General features: G+C 45.6%; 1 protein-coding gene across 3 annotated transcripts in view; it reads right to left on the bottom strand.

Annotated features, from left to right (window-relative positions):
• TBC1D4 (TBC1 domain family member 4) overlaps positions 1-13,601 on the bottom strand; it is a 111,921-nt gene that overhangs the window by 48,635 nt on the left and 49,685 nt on the right. For all 3 annotated transcript variants that reach the window (XM_087895545.1, XM_034416931.3, XM_087895546.1), the window contains exons 2-4: positions 8,037-8,627; positions 6,215-6,304; positions 2,075-2,179 (exon numbers count right to left, since the gene is read on the bottom strand). In XM_087895545.1, the coding sequence (XP_087751671.1) occupies positions 2,075-2,179; positions 6,215-6,304; positions 8,037-8,627 (786 nt within the window). The remainder of the gene's footprint in view (positions 1-2,074; positions 2,180-6,214; positions 6,305-8,036; positions 8,628-13,601) is intronic.

The following is a 13,601-nucleotide window of genomic DNA, read 5'->3' as shown; positions in this document are numbered from 1 at the left end:
CCAGCTGAAACTGAAATACAGGTAGTCCTAGACTCAGGGCCACAACTGAGCCCAAAACTTCTGTTGTTAAGTGAAACATTGACGGGTTTTGCCCCATTTTATGACATTTCTTGCCACAGATGTTAAGTGACTCACCGCAGTTCATAAATTAGTAACCTGGTTGTTAAGTGAATCTGGCTTACCAATTGACTTTGCTCATAAGAAGGTAACAAAAGGTGATCGCATGACCTCGGGATGCTGCAACGGTCATAAGTATGAACCAATTGCCAAGCATCTGAATTTTGATCACATGAGCATGGGGAATGCTGCAAAGGTTGTAACTGTGAAAAACAGTCATAAGCCACTTCTTTTCCATGCCGTTGTAACTTTGAACGGTCACTAAATGACCGTCTAAATAAACACCAGTCGCTGTTGTAAGTCAAGGACTACATGTTAAAACTTCCATTGGGTAGAGTCTCAGTTCTGAAGGCTCTCCTAGATCCATAACACCAGAGATAACTAAAGAGTTATCATAGGAAGCAAGGTCATCAGCCCCGGTGCATACAATATAATCCAACTGAAATGCAAATCCATCCCCAGCTGGTGTCCTGAGTGCAAATATGAGAAACGTGTTTAGGTGTCTCATTCTCATCCTTCAGCTTGCCTGGCAGGTTCAGGGAGAGGATCACTCTTTCTAGCAACGGCTTCTTCTTTCAGTTGAGACATCCATACTTCCTGTGGTGGTGACACCACAGCTAGAGAGGTTACAAAATGCCTCAACAGAGTCACTTTCACATCTACCAGCTCTTCTTTGGAAATCACGGCCACAGGACTTGGAAAGGGGACAGAGCAGTAGTGGGATTCAGCTGGTTCGGGCAAACCGGTAGTTAAATTGCTGGCTGGCTCCTCTCCTCCCCGCCCCTTCCAGGAGTCCCCACGCATTCCATTTCTGCTCCCAGGTAAGTGCAAGGAGGCCTATTAGGCCCAAAACAGGGCGCGGGAGTATGGTGCACCCCCTACGGCCCGTTTTCGCACCCAGGAGGCTTCAGGGAGGCCTCCTAGGCCCAAAATGGGAGGCGTGGGGTGATGCGTCCCCCCGCAGCCCATTTTTGCTCCCAGGGGGGTGCAGGAGGCCTGGCCATGCCCACCATGGCCACTCCCACCCAGCCGGTCATTAGGGGAGAGAACCGGTTGTTAAATTATTTGAATCCCACCACTGGGACAGAATTCAGAGATGAGAAGAATCTCAAGGTGAAGGCTGATCACCAGCCAAATCCAAGACTGGTAGGATTTAGATGGCAGTATGAGGAGTGCAGCTTCAAGTCCCAGAAATAGCAATAGCACTTAGACTTACATACCGTTCCACAGTACTTTACAGCCCTCTCTAAGTGGTTTACAGAGTCAGCCTATTGCCCCCAACAATCTGGGTCCTCATTTTACCCACCTCGGAAGGATGGAAGGCTGAGTCAACCTTGAGCCTTGGTGAGATTTGAACTGCCAAATTGCAGGCAACCGGAAGGCAGCAGAAGTAGCCTGCAGTACTGCACTCTAACCACTGCGCCACCACAGCTCAGAAATAATTCTTCTTCTTGATTCTGCACTGAAATTTGAATTGGAGTGTTTTAAAGAAAATACCAGTGGGGTGGCTTCAGCCGATGGCATGAAGATAGTCAAAAGATAAATTCAGTGAGAAAAGGTTGAGAAGTCGTGGGGTGGGCAGCCCCTTCTGGGCTCTTGATGGAAGGAAGACACACAGATAGCCCAGAAAGAGACTGGATAACAGGAGAGTAAATTTCACTTGAATTAGGAGAAACATTTTAGTGGGTCTAATCAACCATTCGTTGATCTCATTAAAACTCTGGAAGGTAGAAACTGGACAACCTTTGTGGGAGGCTGATGTGGTACGTACAATTCTTTGACTAGAGAGAATTGGTCTTTTTCTGATATGAACCGGTTCCAACTATAGAAGCAATCAAGTCTATTACTCCAAGGTCATATGGATCCAGAAACAGAAAACAGCCTTATTTTCCTTTTTTTTTTCCTCCCCAGTTCTGTGTTAAACAGACAATGCAAATGGTATTTTGAAGATTCTTACCAGAGATTCGCTAGCACACTGGAAGACATAGCAAGCATACTGGCTTATTCCAGGTTCACTGGATTCCCGACATATAAAACCAAAATGATCGATGTGCTTTATGCCCTAGAGGGAAGGAAAGGGAGAAATGGAACAATACCATCAACATTTAGTTCGAGCAAATTAAAGAAGCAGTGATTAAAGCCATCGAAGGTTAAGGGCTGGGTTTCCCCTGTCCAGTTGTGTCTGACTCTAGGGGGCGCTGTTCAATCACCATTTCCTAGCTAAAGGAGCCAGCATTGTCCAAAGACTCTTCTATGATCATGTGGCCGGCATGACTATATGTCGAGGTGCACGGAACGCTGAAGTGGTACCTATTTATTTACTTGCATTTGCATGTTTTCGAACTGTTAGGCTGGCAGGAGCTGAGGCAGGAATGGGAGCTCATCCCATCTTGCTCTATTTGAAATTAATGAAATTAATTCCATTCTTGAAAAGAGATCTACCTTTTGCCTTAGCTCCGTGATGGAGAACCTGTGGTAGTCATATCAGTGGGCACGCGAGCTCAGCTCCGGCGCGCCGGCCCACTGATTTTCAGGCCTTCTGGGCCCATCATAAGTAGGGAAACAGGCTGTTTCCTGCCTCAGGAGGGCCTTGGGGGGTGGGGGTGGGGAAGGACCGTTTTTTGCTGTCCCCAGCCTCCAGAGCCTCTCTAGGAGTCTGGGGAGGGTGAAAATGGCCTCCCCCCCCGGAGGTCCTCCAGAGGCCAGAAATGGCCCATTTGCCAACTTCCAGTTTGCAAGCTCAACTCCAGGAGCTCAGCTGATTTTCAGGCCTTCTAGGCCCACCAGAAGTTGGCAAATGAGCCGTTTCTGGCCTCCAGAGGACTCCAGGAAAGGCCATTTTCACCCTCCCCAGACTCCTAGAGAAGCTCTGGAGGCTGGGGACAGCAAAAAATGGGCCTTCCGGTCCCACCGGAAGTTGGCAAATGGACTGTTTCTGGCCTCCGGAGGGCCTGTGGGGGGGGGAAGGTCGTTTTTGCCCTCCCCAGACTCCTAGAAAGGCTCTGGAGCCATGTGAGGGAGAAAAATGGGCCTACTGGGCCATCGCATACCGGGAACATGGGGGGCGTGGGGGGGTGTTGCACATCCATGCTCAGGGCGCATCAAATTATGGGTGTGGGCACACACGCGGAACCCCCCCTCCCCGGTCCTCCTGACACGCGATGGCAAAAAGGTTAGCCATCCCTGCCTTAGCTCCACACATATTTTGGGAGTGCCCCTCACCACAGAAAGGATGCAAGTTTGGGGAAATCGTGCCTCCTTTCCTGGCAGAAAAATTACTTCTGAGTAGACCTGCCCAATGTTTTCTTCCTCAACCTGGTTTAAAGGCTCAGTTTAGCTGCTCAGTCGGTCCTCCGCTCAGAAGGAGCTGTTGAGATGCCAGAAAAACACATATCCCTTTGTTTATTGTTCTCCAGGGAACAAGGAAGCATAGAGGGGGCCTTTCATGAGCCATGTGCTGCTTTCCGTGTTTACATTGCCTGTCAACTTGCACAGACTTTACAAACGAACCTTCCTGTTTAAAATCAAACCGGTGCGGTGCACTTCCCCCACCCGAAACCCATCTCAAGTTGTGTTGCTATTTCAGTCCAAAAAAAGAACCCAGAAGAGAGTAATAGGATGCACACATATTTCAAGAACCCTAACTTTGGCCCTAAAGAACGCCAGTAGAAAATGGTTGGCCCAGGCCAGCGAAGGAGATTAATACTGTGAAAACCCAATCTTCTTCTATGTTACTGTAGGAAGTTAAAACCCACCCCTCTCCTAGAAAATGAAATATTTTAGGAAATATTATTTAGGAATATATTTAGGAAATATTAAAAGGGCAGAATATTTCCCCTAAAAGGGAGGCAGAAACTCAGCCCCCCCCCGCTTTGTTAATGAGCCAGTCTAATCTACATAACAAAGATCTACCTCCTTCAGGCAGAGCCATTTAATTGCCCTTTGTTGCATCACCCAACAAGATTCAACCAAATTTAGCACACAGACAACCTAAAAAGCTAGTTATGACCTTTGACAGCAACCAATCAGGATACTCTTCCTGTGCCCCAGGAAGTTCAAAGCCAGAGAGGGTATAAAACCCAGGGACTCTCAGCTTCTCTTCCCTTTTTTTTTTACCCAAGATCTCCAAGGCATGTGATTCAGGTTCGCTCGTGGGCGTGGGCGTGGGCATGCATGCACGCGCTTACATGCATGGACACTTCTGGTCCAGGCAGGTCGGCGGAGCCTCCCGCCGCCGCTACCTGTTTGCCCGATCCGGGGTGAACCGGTAGCAACCCACCACTGATGTGAATCTGTTCATCAATAAACCATCTTCCCAAGCAACTTCCATGAATCCAGTGTCTTTTTCCCCACTTGGAACTGAAACCAGAAGGATATTACTTCCAACATTACGACCTTCCAGAATTGGTTCATTACAAGTCCCATCCTTCTGGCTAGCATGAATTGTGGGTTTGAGCTGGAAGCCCCCACCGGGAGCCATAACTAAGCAGATCTGAAGAAAACCAGATTGGAGACAGATTTCCCCAAGAAAGAAGAGGGGGCATCTCATCTGTTTGCTGATTTAGGAAAGAGTCTTTGGTGCTTTGTCCCTATCAAGCTCAGGAAATGTGGAGTCCAGGCAGATCAAATGAATATAGCTTTATTGTACAGGTAGTCCTTGATTTACAACAGTTTATTTAGTGAATGCTCAACATTACGACGGCACTGAAAAAAGTGATCATTTTTCACACTTACGACCATTGCATCATCCCCATGGTCACATGATCAAAATTCGGATGCTTGTCAACTGGCTTATATTTGTGACTATTGCAGTGCCCCGGGGACATGTTTGCAACCGTCGGACGAGCAAAGTCTGTGGGGAAGCCAGATTCACTTAACAACTGGGTTACTAACCTAACAACTGCAATGGTTCACGTAACAACTGTGGCCAGAACGGTTGTGAAATGGGGCAGAATTCACTTAACAAATGTTTTGCTTAGCAACATTGTGGGCTCAGTTGTGGTCGTAAGTCGAGGACTACCTGTAGGCTATGCTTCTACAAGAATCTGAACTACTAACAGTCAAAGCAAATTGGCGGTGGATAAGAGCCAATGGAATTCAAGGTGGGCTGGACTTAGATCTCTGTGAAGGGACTTGAGACTGATGACGTGTTTGACTCCTCCCTCAGGCTCAGCCTCGTCATCTCCTACAACCCCTCATCTTGGAGGTCATCTAGGAAGCACCATTCCCAAATACCAAATGTGTCCCCTGTTCACCCTCCAAAATTGGGACTCCTGTTTGACAAAGAGCTATGTTTGCCAGCAAAGGCCAAACCCCACAGAAGAAGAAAAGAAGAAAACCGGGGGGGGGGGGGGAAGCTACGGTCATCTAGCTTCATTACATCCACTAGGCCAGGGGTGTCAAACTCGATTTCATTGAGGGCTGCATCAGGATTGTGTTTGACCTTGGAGGGCTGGGGTGGGCGTGGCTGTGTGGGCGTGGCCAGCATGATGTCACTCGTGTTGGGGTGGTGGTGCCTGTAGTGGCCCAAGTGCTCTGCCAGCAAAAACGGGCTCCTGAGCTCAGTTTTCAGCTGGGACAGCCTCCTGCACAGGGGTGAAATCTACTTACCGGTTCAGAAGTGCGCGCGTGCATCACATGCAATTTTTCACTCTCTGCACATGCGCAGAGTTACCAGGAAGTAACCTGTTTTTGACCCTCTGTGCATGCGCAGAATGAAGTTCGGGTGGTTGGGTGGAGCCTCATGCTGCGACCGCTACTGGTTCGCCAATCCATGCACCACCAACACTACCGGTTCACCCAAACCAGTGCGAACCGGTAGCATTTCATCCCTGCTCTGCCAGCAAAAACAGAGCTCGATTGGGGGGGGGGGGTACACATGGCCCTCCCAAGCTCTGTTTTTGCTGCCAGAGGCACCATGGGCCGGTCCTTCGCTTTTTCCAGAGAGGCCACCCAGGCCAGATCTAAGCACCCCAAGGGCCGCAACTGGCCCCCGGGCCTTGAGTTTGATACCCCTGCACTAGGCCGTCAAAATGTAGGCTGTTCAAAACCTACCCCGTCTATTTCTCCAAGTATGGATTCTGATTGTCCTTCTTACCTGAGAACAGGAGGAGATGTCTTTGAAGTTCTTCTCCAACACAACTGATTTGGTGTCTGGACTGATGAGGTTAATTTCAAATCGACCAACCTTGGAAGAGAGAAAACAACATGTCAAAGCAGGAGTTGATGCAGAATATCTCGGGGAGGCAGGGGGCAGAGGGGGCGGGGAAGCTGCTCTGAAAACTGTGGGCCCAGCACCGAAATATTTCCTCACAGAGCTTATCAAAGGCACGTAAAAGGGAAGCTTCCCAAACTGATGTTCTGCCAAGAATGAGGCCGAGATGCTGCCAAGGACCTGCTTGACTAACCCTCTAAAAAATGAGAAAGGCTTGCAGAGACACTCTCCAGCTCTTGGCTTCGGTTTCACAGATCAGGAGCTGCATCAAGATCTTCCACACTGTGCCCCATTTTTTCTCTCAACTCCCACCTTAGTATTCATTTCTGGCAAAAGTAATTGGTGCCAACTTCTGCCCTCCACCAAAATACAAAATGGCCCATCAACTAGGTTTGGCAAATATTCATTGCTGTGGGCCTCTCCAGAGCATAAGAGCTCTTTTACTTAATTCCTTACATGGTCAATTGTAACACTGTCCATTGACCACTGATGAGAGATGGAGAGCAAGGGCTGTTTTTTTCACCAACTGCCAAGACTGGGCTATGAAAACACGTCCAACTCTTTCTTTCTTTCTTTCTTTCTTTCTTTCTTTCTTTTTCTTTCTTTCTTTCTTTCTTTCTTTCTTTCTTTCTTTCTTTCTTTCTTTCTTTCTTTCTTTCTTTCTTTCTTTCTTTCTTTCTTTCTCTCTCTCTCTCTCCCTCCCTCCCTCTCTTCCATTCTCCCTCTTTCCTTCTCCCCCCCGCCCCCACTCTTTCCTTTGCATTCTTGTATTTACCTCACAACAATGCAATTTCACCCTGTCGTGGAGATCTGGAGACTTTTAAGTCAGAACAATTTGCTTCTAGAAACTCTCTTCCTTCTCTTCACATCTTTACTCTTCAACACTCCAGAAGATACAAATGTCCCAGATGCTTATGTACTAATACCCCTTATTTTGACTGTCAAATCTCTCAATCCCGTAGGCCAAGGCTGTCAAACTCCCGGCCCGCAGGCCAGATATGCTGGCCATGCCCAACCCTTTTTTAACAAAGGGTGAAAAAGTCCCGATACATCATGTAATGCCGCCATGACAATGTGAGTTTGACACCCCCTGCCATAGGCAGACATGGTTGCAGTCATTAAGAAATTTCAAATGGCAAAATTCGAACTCTTTTAAAAGAACCCAAATGAAAGCTGTGGTCAATCAAAAGTCTTCACAGCCGCCAGGTCTTCCACGAAAGCCTACCACGTCCTCCCAAATGGCACCCACCAGCTCACAACTATTAAAACTATTAAGAGCCTTGGTAGTACAGTGGTCTAAGGCACCCTGTTATTAAGCTGGTTATTAAGACCAGCTGCCTGCAATTACTGCAGGTTCGAATCTCGCCAAGGCTCAAGGTTGACTCAGCCTTCCATCCTTTCTAAGGTAGGTAAATTGAGGACCCAGTTTGTGGGGGCAATAAGCTGACTTTGTATAAATATACAAAAGAATGAAGGCTATTGCTGAGCGCATTGTAAGCCTCCCTGAGTCTCCGGAGAAGGGCGGCATATAAATCAAATTAAAAAAAAAAAATCGAAGCCCCACAGCTGTACATCCAATGGATATTACGCATTTTAACCAAATGGATATAAAATTATGTTGTGCAAGAGCACTCAAACGTCAAGACCAAAGTTGACCCAACAAAGGACTGTCCATCCCCACAGGGTCCATCGGAAATGTCCCTACCTGAAACAACATTGTCCTGTTTTTTTCAGAGTCGGAGGGCTGGACGTGGCTCGGGGCGCTGGCATGGCGCCTTCGGGATGAAGGCTTGGCGTTATTCTCCTGAACTCTCCTTTGCAGGCTGGCAGCGCTGCTGCAGCGAGAACGGAATTCCAGCTGCTCCTCCATTCCCGAGTCCTCCAGGATCCGCTCTGGGAAAGAGGTCCGGCAACTGGCCAAACTGGCCAGGTTGGTCTGGCTCCCCACGATGAACATCCCCGGGGTGCCTCCGCTGGAACCTTCCATCTCCTGAAATGGACTGTCCAGGGGGGAAGAGGGGCCATCTTCCCATGTCATGAGGTCCGTGCTGGACTCAGCACTGCAGTGCTCGCTGAGCAGTTTTAGGCGCTGACGTTCATGGAGGTGGAACTTTTCGATGCAGTCATCAATGAGGGAGGAAGGGGCCTTTTTGTGGGCCACCGTCACCTTCCCACAATACAGCACCTCAAATTTTTGGGAGTTGTAGAAGGCATCTTCATTTTCTTTATTGGGCTTGACGTCTTCTTTGAGGGCCGCTTTGGAAGCCTGTCTTATGCTACTGATGACATCTGGAACCTTAAGAAGAAAGCAAAAGGAAGAGAGAAGAGAATGACATCGTGAGGGATGCTAAAAATGCAAGAAAAAAAGACACAAAGAAGAAAGACAATTCTGTGTTACAACGATGCCCAGAAGTAGTTTTTGGTTTCGAGGAGCAGCTGGAAAGAAGGAGTAGGGGTGAGATGATAGCAGTGTTCCAATATCTCAGGGGCTGCCACAAAGAAGAGGGAGTCAAGCTATTCTCCAAAGCACCTGAACGTGGGACAAGAAACAATAGATGGAAACTAATCAAGGAGAGAAGCAACCTAGAAGGAGAAATTTCCTGACAGAGCAATTAATCAGTGGAACAACCTGCTTCCAATTCTCCAACATTGGAAGTTCTTAAGAAGAGATTGGACAACCGTTTGTCTGAAATGGCATTGGGTTTTCTGCCTGAATAAGGGGTTGGACTAGAAGACCTCTAAGGTCCCTTCCAACTCTGTTGTTCTGTTTTTCCAAATTCAAAAGCATGTGGAGAAAACATGGCACTTCTCAACTCAACTCAGGATATTGTTGAAGAGCACTATATTCTCTGAAAGAACCACAACATTGGGTTATTTTCTCCTTAATACATTATATTTGGCTTTTCCCAAGATTCCTTTCTCCTTAAAACATTACATTTGGCTTTTCTCCTTGCCTCTCTATAGACGTAGGGAAGCTCTGAGGAGGAACAGTGGAAAACAAGCATAATAAATAAAGATTAAAGTTCCAAGCTCTTGGCATTCATTGCAGATTCAACTGGAGAGCCAACCCCAAGCTATGAAGTAATGCATTTAATTAGCAAAGACTTACAACATTGTGAGGAAAACTTTGCATTTCTACAGTATATGTGTGGCAATGAACGTGTGAAGCTTCTTCTGCTTCAGCAGAATGTCAAAACCAAGAGGCAGAGGTTTGAATGCCACAGAAATTACATTTCCTGTTTTTGAAAAAACCCAAAACAAACCCTGAAAAAAAGCAGATACGAGAAAAATGCAACTGTCCCGCGGTCGATCCTTCCAGTCACGCCAGATCAGCATTGCAAACATGCGACGCTGGCTTTTTAAAGATACAAAGGGGAGAGGGAGGGGGGGCCTTAAAACTTGGAGGCTCTTCAAGGGACAAGATTATGCAAGGCAAAAACTCTTCTCTTGCAGTCTCAACAAGAACGAAAGGGAGTGGAAAAATAAGGGAAAGCTTTCTGGTCTGATTTGTTTTGAACATGACAATAGAAAGTTCTTTCCAGATATCGTTAGTTCTAAAGCCAACATCTTAAAATATTTCATTCGAACATGCACCCATTTTGGGAACAAAAAAATACCAGAAACATATTTATGTAAAGTCTATGCAAAGTTGACAGCTTCTTTCTAACTCAACTCCACTTCTAAAGAAGTGGAACTTTTATTTATTTAATTTTGTCCAAATAAGAACTTGAAAGGGACATGTAACTAATTACATTATTTATTTAATCATTTATTTATATATCAAATTTCTATACCGCCCTACTCCCGGAGGACTCAGGGACTCAGGGCGGTGAACAGCCAAGATAAAATACAGATAATACAAACATTAACTCTATCTCTTCACCATCCATTCTGAGTCATGGTGGAATGCAGTATTGCAGGCTAATTCTGCCAACTGTCAGCAGTTCGATCTTGACCGGCTCAAGGTTGACTCAGCCTTCCATCCTTCCAAGGTCGGTAAAATGAGGACCCCAGATTGTTGGAGGCAATGGGCCGACTCTGTAAACCACTTAGAGATGGTTGTAAAGTACTATGAAGCTGTAGATAAGTCTAAGCGCTGTTGCTATTGCTATCCTCCAACTATTTTATAACGGTTTTCTTCCTACCCATTCCTCAACAACACTGGGAGATACCTGAGGCTACAATTGACCAACCCAAGGTGATCCAATGACCTTGATGATCAAGTCTTGAAGAGCCGTGGTAGTACAGTGGTCTAAGGCACCCTGTTATTAAGCTGGTTATTAAGACCAGCTCTCTGCAATTACTGCAGGTTGGAATCTTGCCAAGGCTCAAGGTTGACTCAGCCTTCCATCCTTTCTAAGGTAGGTAAATTGAGGACCCAGTTGTGGAGGCAATAAGCTGACTTTGTATAAATATACAAAAGAATGAAGGCTATTGCTTAGCACATTGTAAGCCGCCCTGAGTCTCCGGAGAAGGGCGGCATATAAATCAAATTTAAAAAAAGAAAAAAAAGTGAGGACACAGATTTCTATCCTCTTGGACATTATAGGAAAAGGTGTTGAGAGTTTTTCAACCTTGACAACTTTAAGATGTGTGGACTTCAATTTCCAGACAATATGTTATCTCGGGAATTCTGGGACATGAAGTCCACACTTTGAAAAGATATCAAGCTTGAAAAGCACCTCTCTGGTCAGAATAAATGTTATCATACTCCTGAGTTTTGTCTTTAATGCAACACACTATAATCATTACGCCCATATCTACAGGAGCCAGTGTACAGGTAGTCCTTGACTTACAATAGCTCATTTAGTGACCATTCAAAGTTACAATGGCAGTGAAAAAAGTTATTTATGACCATTTCTCACACTTATGATCATTTCAGCATTCCCTTGGTCGCATGATTTACATTAGGTTGCTTGACAACTGATTCATATTTATGACCGTTGCAATCTCCCGGGGTCACATGATCCCCGTCTGACAAAGCAAAGTCAATGGGGAAGCCGGATTCACTTAACAACCATGCTACTAACTGAAGAACTGCAGTGATTCACTTAATAATGGTGACAAGAAATGTCATAAAATGGGGCAAAATTCACTTAACAAATTTATTATTTAGCAACATAAATTCTGGGCTCCATTGTGGTCCTAAGTCAAGGACCACCTGTATTCTAGATGTATAAAAGATTCCAAATATGAGTTTATTGAGCCACGGTGCTGCAGTGGTTAGAGTGCAGTACTGCAGGCTACTTCTGCTGACTGCCGGCTGCCTGCAATTTCGCAGTTTGAATCTCACCAGGCTCAAGGTTGACTCAGACTTCCATCCTTCCGAGGTGAGTAAAATGAGGCCCCAAATTGTTGGGGGCAATGTGCTGACTCTGTAAACTGTTTAGAGAGTGCTTAAAGGACTGTGTATATAAGTCTAAATGCTATTGCTATAAGTGCTATCCTAAGCTCTATTAAAGGGGTGCAGTGGTTAAAGACACTGAACTTGTACAGCTGACAGCCCAGGACTGTAAAACACTGTAAAGCGGTATATAAGTCTAAGTGCTATTGCTATTATTAAATTGGTAGGCTAAAAATAGTCTCTATCCCTTCAAAATGCAATACAGCGTCCTCTTCTTATGGGGATTCTATGGAATAAGGAAGACATTTTCTACCTTTGGTCAACAGAAAAGCCCTAAATATGTCCATGTCATCTTCCCCTGTAAGAGAAAGTATTTTACCTTGCTATGCATTTGGCAGGGATTTGAATGTTATTTCCATGGATTATTAGTTTTGGTCACTACACGGTTTTTCAAAGATTACCTATTCAAAAATGCAACATTTCTTGTTATTCAGCATACAGAGGAAATATGTCTGTGAATATTTGACTATGTATATAGGACCCTGCATAATTACAACATCATTACCTAAGTTTCATTGACTTAAATATTGCTGAAATATTTTCCAAATGCAGGAAGTTTGGTTTGATCATTTTTTGCCTTATCCTTATCAAGCTCTTCACCCAGTTATAGTCACTTGACTCTTCTTCTTCTTCCTAGGGTATTTCCGCAGGTGCAGGGTCTGCTTTTGGGATCACTGAATGCCACTTTGCATGGTCAGCTGCATCTCCAGGGCACAGGACCACGGCTTGCATATCTCTGTTGATGCTGTCTTGCCATCTCTGTTTTGGAGACCCGCAAAGTCACCGGCTATGGTGACTTCTAGTTGGTAGATAGTCTTGGCCATGGTGGAAGATGCTGCTCTCTGGACATGTCCATACCGGCAGAGCTGGCCTTCTCTCATCTTCTCTATAATTGGTGCTGCACCAAAATGTTGTCAAATGGTGTCATTTGGGATGCAGTCAAGAAGGGAGATGCCCGATACCCAACGGAGCCTTCGCATTTCCATAACATGGAGAGAGCTTTCGGTCACTGTTGTTGCTGACCAGCATTCAGTGCCCTACACTGCAAAAGAGCGGATGGTTGTCTTGTAAATCTTAGGTTTAAGACGGGTTGGCATTTGTCTGTCACATAACACACCGGTGAGTTCTCGCCAATGCATACAGGCTGCATTCACCCTTGTTCACACCTCGCCATTGATGTCACCATTGCCTTGGAAATGGGATGGGATGGGATCCCAGATACCAAAAAAAGTCCACCTTCTTTAGGTTTTCTCCATTGATTTGAAGCATTCCAGAGCTGGTAACAGTACTCAAGTTTTCTTGATGTTGAGGTAGAGTCCAAAATGGTTGAGGCGATCATTACATTCCCTTGACTCCAGGTGAATATTTGTTTATAAATGTTATACAACTTGAGAAACACAAATTAATTGTCATCCTGACACTGATTCTATTTTTCAGGTCAAAATGGAAAACCAATGTCTTTCATCTACTCCTTAAATGTTATTGCATTGATCCTCAAAAGGTAAGATTCCTATTTCTACTAGAAGGTTGGTCACCTGAGGCTGGATTCAGATGCCAAGGATCTGTTCTTTAGAAGAAGACAGAGGCTACGTAAACAATTGAGAATGGAACGTTGTTGCACACAGAGCTTGCTTAACAGCCTATATTTCTGGAGGAATCTTGTAAAACAGGAATGGTAATCTGCTGTCCAATGTATCAGACCTGGGATCACCTTTTCCCTCATTCTCGCTTGATAACAGGTAACAGAATAACAGAGTTGGAAGGAACGTTGGAGGTCTACTCAACCAACCGCCTACTCAAGCAGGAAACGTCTCATCCAAGAAGCTGAAAAGGAAAAGCTGAAGAAGCTTCTTGGATGAGAAGCAA

Source organism: Pantherophis guttatus, chromosome 5 (assembly GCF_059756535.1).
Source record: "Pantherophis guttatus breed Tessera chromosome 5, ASM5975653v1, whole genome shotgun sequence".
NCBI lineage: Eukaryota > Metazoa > Chordata > Lepidosauria > Squamata > Colubridae > Pantherophis > Pantherophis guttatus.
Note: the sequence above shows the minus strand (reverse complement) of the source record. Positions and strands in the feature narration are given on the sequence as shown.